This window comes from Adelges cooleyi, unplaced genomic scaffold, assembly GCF_023614345.1.
Source record: "Adelges cooleyi isolate 19-005CV unplaced genomic scaffold, UGA_ACOO_1.1 ACOO_flye_CR_arks_rails_tigmint_CR_PRNA_633, whole genome shotgun sequence".
Classification (NCBI taxonomy): Eukaryota; Metazoa; Arthropoda; class Insecta; order Hemiptera; family Adelgidae; genus Adelges; species Adelges cooleyi.
Genome location: NW_026096333.1, coordinates 1493 through 9253, shown reverse-complemented (window position 1 = coordinate 9253; position 7761 = coordinate 1493). Strand labels below are relative to the sequence as shown.

At 28.4% G+C, this 7761-nt stretch overlaps 2 protein-coding genes across 3 annotated transcripts; one reads left to right on the top strand and one right to left on the bottom strand.

The window, feature by feature from the left end:
* Positions 1 to 516: 516 nt before the first annotated feature.
* On the top strand, positions 517 to 1973 carry LOC126844117 (uncharacterized). Its single transcript, XM_050581988.1, has 3 exons — positions 517 to 703; positions 1152 to 1522; positions 1587 to 1973. Exons 1-3 carry the CDS (start codon positions 661 to 663, stop codon positions 1797 to 1799), a joined length of 627 nt encoding a protein of 208 aa, XP_050437945.1. The 5' UTR covers positions 517 to 660; the 3' UTR covers positions 1800 to 1973.
* Positions 1974 to 3378: 1405 nt separating this feature from the next.
* LOC126844116 (short-chain specific acyl-CoA dehydrogenase, mitochondrial-like) lies at positions 3379 to 7147 on the bottom strand. Of its 2 annotated transcripts, none has more exons than XM_050581987.1 (9): positions 7072 to 7147; positions 6552 to 6688; positions 6019 to 6128; positions 5800 to 5951; positions 5048 to 5236; positions 4646 to 4789; positions 4446 to 4573; positions 3739 to 3834; positions 3379 to 3679 (listed from the first exon to the last, which is right to left on the bottom strand). In XM_050581987.1, exons 1-9 carry the CDS (start codon positions 7094 to 7096, stop codon positions 3461 to 3463), a joined length of 1200 nt encoding a protein of 399 aa, XP_050437944.1. In that variant the 5' UTR covers positions 7097 to 7147; the 3' UTR covers positions 3379 to 3460. The 2 variants fall into 2 exon arrangements, with proteins under 2 accessions (XP_050437944.1, XP_050437943.1); XM_050581986.1 differs by lacking the exon at positions 7072 to 7147 and adding an exon at positions 6768 to 7065.
* Positions 7148 to 7761: the final 614 nt, after the last annotated feature.

Below are 7761 nucleotides of genomic sequence, written 5' to 3'. Positions count from 1 at the left end.
TGTCCGGAGTTTTAAATGCAGAGTTGAACGTGTTAAGTAATAAGTGTGTTATAATATTGTAATAAGTAATAACTATTTATAATAATATAGTTACTTGTTATAAATAAAACAAAATAATGTTGTACAGTTCATTAAACAATATTTAATGAAGTATAATTTATACTTCTTGCAGTGGCATCACTGCTACGACAATAGCCGTGCTCGCACCACCCGCCCGCATCCTACCCGGATGCTCCGTCTAGCAGTATAAGGACTATGATGAGAATATTATAAAAGCATTGATTAAATATTTAATCAATGGTTCAGTTAACCAAATTGCAATACAATCGCAGTTGAATCAAACCACTGAAATCTGAACTCAATATTGAGTCCAAACCGTTTTAACGCTATCATACAAACGTATTAATGGTAATATCAAGGTGGATTTATCCACCTTGGGTAATATTTTACCGGCCGGGTCGCCGGTAAAAAAATGTTGGCTGCACTGTTTTACAAATTGATAACTGAAATTTGTCAGGACTCGGGCCACAAAGTTAATTTCCTATTGTATAAGTAAAATTAAAAAGAAAAAATGTGAAAAGCATTATTTATGCAAAATTTTGAGTTTAGAATTCGTATATTTTTGATATTGAAATTCATTAGCAAATTATATATGTCACTATGTTAAACAACTTTAGATCAGTTATACGAAGCTTTGCAAATCGTAAGAAAACAATTTTTTTATAAGATAAATATTATATTTTTTCTTTATTTTTAAGATAAGTTAAAATATTCAGTTACAATAGTTTCATGCTGTTTTGGATTTAATATTGATTTGCATTTATCATTGATTAAATATAGTAATTGTATTTTGCTTTTTTGTTTTGATTATATTAAAATCATTGCAGTATATTTTTAAACAAATTGTACTATTAGAACTTGCACCTCATTCAAATTTTCATTTGAAATCAAATCGAACAAAGTAGCATACAATTACATTATCAATTGAATATTTCCAAGTTTAATTGCATGCAATAAAAAACTTCCTTTAAAAGAAAATAATTTAAGCAACTATAAATCAAATGTAACTTCTTATACCTACATTTAAAAAAAATTAAAACAACTTGTATGTTTCTAATTGCTTTCTAATTGTTTTGTTTATTCATTTACAGTTACAATTGCTGCTGATAGAGTATCAAACGCTCGATTGATTTGTTCTATTAATCAATCACCTTTACAGCCACCGAATTTTCCGATTTCTATTTATGTACCTACTGTACCATTAAAACAAATTATAGAAAAACATACTCCTTGTATTCCTTTGAGAATCCCATGTCCTTCAAAACCACTTACAATTGTTGATCCCTTCAGTGAAAATGCAAATGAAATTCAAGCAGCTAGGCTGATTGTCATTCGACGTAAAAAAATGAAAAAACACAAGTTAAGGAAGTTACGTAAACGTATGAAGTATGTTTGGGCCAAAGTACGCCAGAAGAGAGAGATGAGAAAGGAGAAGGCCTTTCAAGCTGAACTTTTAACACAGGTTACTTCTTGAGTATTAACTAACATATTTACAGTGTTTTTATTTTATATTGCTTTTATAACAGGTTAAAGAAGCAGAAAAGTTTAGCCCCGTTGAATATGTACAAGAAAAGCTGAATGTTGTCAACATGACGATACTGCCAAATAGATGGAGGGGTAAACGCTTGCCTGAATTTGTCATTAAGGATTTAATCGCTAAAGCTCAAGCTAAAAAGCAGGCTAAATTAGAAGCTAAAGATAGAAAAGAAAAACTTTTGGCTAATTACAAACCGACATGATTTTTAAAAGCTTATAAATATTAGTTCTTTTGATATTATAATAAATGTGTTATATAACTTAGTTTTCAAACTTTATCATATTTATTATAATTTATACTGTTGTTGACCTAAATTGTGTTAGCTATTTTTTGTAAATGTTAATTTAAAGCTACAATAATGATGTATAGTAGTGTAGTCATGACAATTTTTTATTAAAAGTTAGACCCAGAGAGAGGTGCAGGTGGCCATTTCTCCACCGAGACAGTTGCCCACCCAGAGGAACAAAACACCAGTGGCCAAGGTTCGAACAGGTGACCGTGTGTTAGTACACTGCCGCCTTATCTCTGCTACCCGCCTGCCCCTGAAACTAATTAATTGACTAAAACGGAAAACCTAAATTTTATTTAAGTTTTAACATTTCTTAAATTTAAAAAAAGCTATCAGATTTTTTTCCTGATATTTTATAACTTGCAATAATTTAAAAACAGTCAAATACTTACAATAAATCATGAATATAATATGTTCATTAAATGTCTATTAAATTAATTAAATATTTTAAATAAGGTTTTCCAATTTAGTTTAGTTCAGAACATCAGTCAACACTAGTAATAATATGAGAAATTCAACATGTATAATATAATTCATTTAACATAAATTAGAATAATTGCAATTTGTGATAAATCAAGATATCAAAGGAATAATAAAACAAGTATTAGTACTTGTACTTATGCAAAAAAATATAGTTGTAATTCACCATTCATTTTACTTAATAAATGCTCACTAAACTAAACATTAATATTAATTGAAATAGTAATTATCAGTTCCATCTTTCATCCTAAGGGCACGTGGACACAAACCTAGGGCCTCCAAATATAATTAAAGAACTATTTAAAAAAATATTAAGAATTGATACAAAACTAGGAAAAATAAAAAACGAATGCATCAAAATAATAAATACTAATTTCTAAGTACAAATGATTGATTTTAAACTAATTAAGAGTTTAGGTGCTGATTTGTTATTTTTTTCAAAAAGCGTACAATGGAATAAAGATGATACATTATAAAGAGTCAATTTATATTTAATTGTTAAATGTGTATATTATTATGCTGTAATATAAGTGTTATTTTTAACGAGTTCGATCCAAATGAATAAAAAAAAGGGAAAAAATAGACACTCGAAATAAAAACTACCTATTACCCAACTCCATTATGATGTTTTTAAAATAATTTTAACCCAGTTCAGGTCAATCCAGCGTGTTACATTTTTTAATTAGGCTGGGTAGAGGCAAACTAAAAAAATATTTTTGAGCTACGCATAGCTTTACAGTATGCGTTTTACTCAGTCTATGATGGTTTTCGAGCGAAGACACCTATTATTAGTTTTTTATTAGCTTAATACTTGGTATTGAAAAATAAATTTCTTAATATCTTAAAATAATTAACTTTTTTTTCTAGAAATTATTATGATAAAAGGATGATATTGTCTCGTACTGGCGTCTTTTCCATTTTCAGAATAGGTTATGATTTAAACAAAACCATATAACATCCTCTAAACCTGTAGTCCCTAGTATGCTAATACATAATTAAAGAAATCTAGAAAAACAAAAATTGAATATTATATATTTAAAAAAGTATATATATAAACAGGTATACATATATATTTCTCAACAATTATTATTTTTTTATCGAATTTTAAGTCCGTATTCTTTTGCCAAGTTATCAGCAATAACAAAATATTGTATATCTGTTGGACCAGCATAAATTTCAGTTATTCTGGCATCTCTATAGTACCGTTCGGCCGGCATGTCACTTACGTACCCCATTCCACCGAGTATTTGAATGCAATTATGAGTAATATATGTAGCCGCTTTAGATGCTGCAAGTTTTGCCATGGAAGCTGCCTAAATTTTTTTAAAGTTTATTAATAACGTAAGCTTTACATTAGATATTAATATAATACTTTTGTGAACGAATGTCCGTTATCTTTTAATATTGCTGCTTTCCAGGTTAAAAGTCTGGCTGCCTCAATTTTTGTAACCATTTTAGCAAGTCTTTGCTGAAACAAATAATTCTTATTTTAACAAATCAGATGATAAGTACAATTTGCCATTAAACTATTAGCTAAATATTTGTTTTCCATATTAGGTAGGTATTTTATTAATCATACACATTGAACACACATGTTTGATTTTAAGATAAACTTTGTGACTAGCTCCTTCTCGACTTTGCCTATCATTTACTATCTATTTAAACAGTTATTTTTAATTTAATATCATTGATTTAAATTATGTCAATCAAAATAATACAAATTACATTTAATAACATTTAATTTTAATTTTAATTATATTAATAAACATTTTTTAGAAGGGCAAAATAAAAATTGTATTTCCAAAAAGACGAAGTAATTATTTTAAAAGACGTAGATGTAATTTTTTTCATTAAGTAAACACTTTAACACTCCTCCTTGACATCTCTAAAAATCCATGGGTTGAATATTTGCCAGCCAAGTCAAGACAGTGTAATTTCACCGCTCAAATACAGTTCCTATCTAGCAAACAGAACCGGTCAACAGTGTTGAACCGGTGACATGGAATAAAACAGGCTGTCATCATACGCACTCAGTCACTTGTCTTAGTATAGTACATGATTTTATTTTAGTATTATTACCTGTACTGCTGATAATTTAATTATTGGATTTCCAAATGCTTTTCTTTGTCCGGCATATTCAACAGCACAATTTAGAGCTGCTTGAGATATACCTATTGCTTGGGAAGCAATACCAATTCTAGCCACGTCTATGAAATACAAATTTTGAAATTATAATTCTAGTAATAACATATACATACATATATGTTTGTATGTTTTACCGATTCCGGACATAGCTATTTTAAATCCTTCTCCTACATTTCCTAGTAAATTTTCATAAGGTACCCTGACATTTTCCAGTATGATATTGCAAGTAGACGCAGCTCTGATACCTAGTTTATCATCTCTTTTGCCTCGTGTTAGGCCTAGAAATAATTAAATACTATTACTGAGTATTCAGTGATGTAGCCATAGTGGATAAACAGTAAGTACCCATTTGCTACTTTTTATGTATACACTAATTGTAAGTGTGTACTCGTAACGAAAATTGTATACCTAGAGAGTACATGTCTTTCGTTATGATTACATCTATGTGTACCCACAATGCATACTCTTACGACTATTCTAATTTTAACAAAAATAAATGTATAGTAATGTATACTGTTAATTGTAATGTAAGTTACCTGGAGTAAGTGTCGGAACAAGAAATGCAGACACTCCTTTGTGCCCTATTATCTTATTCGTACGAGCTATCACGATTATCGCTCCGCCTTCAATACCATTTGTTACCCATGCTTTGGTGCCGTTTAATACCCATTCATTACCATCATGTATTGCAGTAGTTTGCATATTGACAGCATCACTGCCACTACCTGAACTTGTGTAACAATTTTTTTATGTCATATATATTGTTGGTGAAATATAAGTATTAAAATTTTAGTTATACATATGCGATAATAAAATCAGAAACAATTATCAAAGTATTAGAAATAAAAAAAGAAACAGTGTTGCTTAACGGTATGTTCTAAAATTAAATCTTATACAAGGTTTGATCAAAGGTTAAGTTAGGTTTTCACTAATCTCGAGGAGTCTTTGGGTAGAAAACATTTTTCTGACAACGAAGAGGGGGAAAAAGACAATTGAAAAGTGATTCAAGGAGGTGTAGCGTCAATACTTCGACTCTGGCATACAAACGCCGAGTTCACACTTATAGTGTATCAAACTGAAGGGTTTAAAATATAAAAATAACTATATACCTATGGTACAATCTCTGTGAATTTCATAAAAATATATGTACTTTTCGGTTTTTTAAAAATGTAACCTTACTTTCTGGACGACCCTCGTAAACTATTGGTTAGGTAAGATTCATAATCTGAGCATTATTTAATTAATAATAATAATACATCATAATAGGATTTAATGGAACAAAATTTACCCGGTTCACTAAGTGCAAAACAACCGACATTATTTCCATTAACAAAGTTTGGTAAAAAGACTTCTTTTTGTTGGGGTGTACCTATCCTGTTGATTATATCTGCATATAAAGCATTGTGAATGCTAACGATTGAAGCAGTTCCACCACAACATCTAGATATAAAAAAACAAAAAAAATTTAATTTGTTATAATAAATTGAGGGTTTTAAAAACACACTACTTGGCTATTTCCTCGACCGCTACTGATAGCGCAAGAGCGTCTGCTTCTGAACCCCCATAATTTTTATCAACTAAAATACCCAACAAGCCTAAATTTGCTAATTCTTTTATCTGAAAACAAATTTGAAATATTTATTTAATTTTTTAATAATGAGTTTAGCCAATTGTATTTAAAAAAACATATAATGAAGTAGAGAATTAACCTAAGATCTAAGTTAAATCTTATGAACTCAAAATATTAAACATAACATTGTAGGTAATTTTATAAATTGTAGGGTAGAGTTTAAAGAAATGTGTAAAACATATGTGACAAGAAACATATTGCAGAATTACTTTTTAAATTAATTAATATTTCATTTGAATTAACATAATAATAATCATTAACTTGCCAAGCTACCTAGAAGTAATTCCATAGTTTGTAACTAGTGAGATTGTTCTTTTACAATTTATTAAATCTGGTTAATTAGGTAAACATTTTAAGAATAATATAATTAATACAGTAATTGATTATTAAATATTTAAAAAACAATATACTTGGTTGGAGGGAAATAATTGTTCTTTGTCCAATTTAGCAGCAATAGTTCTCAATTTTGTTTCCGAAAAGTCACAACATATTTTCTTTAACTTTTGATGTGCTTCCGGAAGTATAAACGATGAAATACTTCTTGCAACTTTAAAATAAAAAAATTAATAGGTAATCCTTATGATAATTGGTTAGTTTAAGTTTTTCTAAAGTAAAATAAATATTACAACATAGTTTTCGTAGTTGAGGACGAATGTTTAACATTTTATTTAAAATAAAAAAATATTAACAATAGCTAGGAATTATTATTAAGATTAATAAGATTATTGGTAATTATAGGTTTCAAGTATATATTTTCAAATAATACGTTAACTTAACAAACATTGAACACACAGAAAAAAAAAATTATACTTTATGTAGGTAAAAACAATTTGGAAGTCGCCATATTTCGGTAGTTAGTACTATAAAAAATTAAAGAAAACTTGGGTAAGCAGTAGGTATCTAGGCACTATAGCATGTAAACGAACGTACCTATATTTTGTATAGTAATAATCATTTTAGAATAGGTACAGTGTTCATGATAATGTAAAATTGATAACAGTTTCAATGAATACCACAGGCGGTTGCGCAACAGCTTCAAAAGTAAGTACTCTATAGTTAAATCAGTTGCTGGTCAGAGAATTTTAAGGCGCTCTCTATCCTTCACTACCTGTTTACATATTTGTTTTCATTATAAAATAAATCCATCGGTTATTTGTATAATTCTGTCACAATTCGTAAAATATTTCAATTATATGAATGTAAAGTGCATTCATTATTAGTAGGGTAAAATGTATATTATTTCTATAAAAATATTAATAACATTATATTATTATATTAGGGAACGCTGTCCTCCAATTTATTAAGGAGTAAGAATGAAATCCTTTGCGGTTCTGTAATTGGTTTAATAATATCTATCAATAATAATATCTTACATATTAAGTATCTATTAATTATATTACATTTTTAGGCAATTCTATAATTGCCTAAAAATTCTGTAATTAATAATTTCTTGCTATTTTTTCGTTACTGACGGTGCATACATTTTGCAGCAAGTGAGGGCTACATAGGATGATTATTACTGTTAACTAGATTTTTTAATTTAACGAGTAATATATTAAAGATATTTGGATAAGGATTTTGGTTGTCAAGATGTTTTAATTAGATTTGTGCGTATATTGT

Bases quoted from the DNA above. Each gene is read 5' to 3' on its own strand.
- LOC126844117 (XM_050581988.1), top strand. From the start codon at position 661: ATGTTAAACAACTTTAGATCAGTTATACGAAGCTTTGCAAATC. The intron at 704-1,151 runs GTAAGAAAACAA...ATTCATTTACAG, and splicing joins TATACGAAGCTTTGCAAATC to TTACAATTGCTGCTGATAGA. The intron at 1,523-1,586 runs GTTACTTCTTGA...CTTTTATAACAG, and splicing joins AAGCTGAACTTTTAACACAG to GTTAAAGAAGCAGAAAAGTT.
- LOC126844116 (XM_050581986.1), bottom strand. From the start codon at position 6,804: ATGTTAAACATTCGTCCTCAACTACGAAAACTATGTT. The intron at 4,790-5,047 runs GTAACTTACATT...AATTATTTCTAG, and splicing joins TGTTCCGACACTTACTCCAG to GCCTAACACGAGGCAAAAGA. The intron at 3,680-3,738 runs GTATTATATTAA...AAAAAAATTTAG, and splicing joins ACGGACATTCGTTCACAAAA to GCAGCTTCCATGGCAAAACT.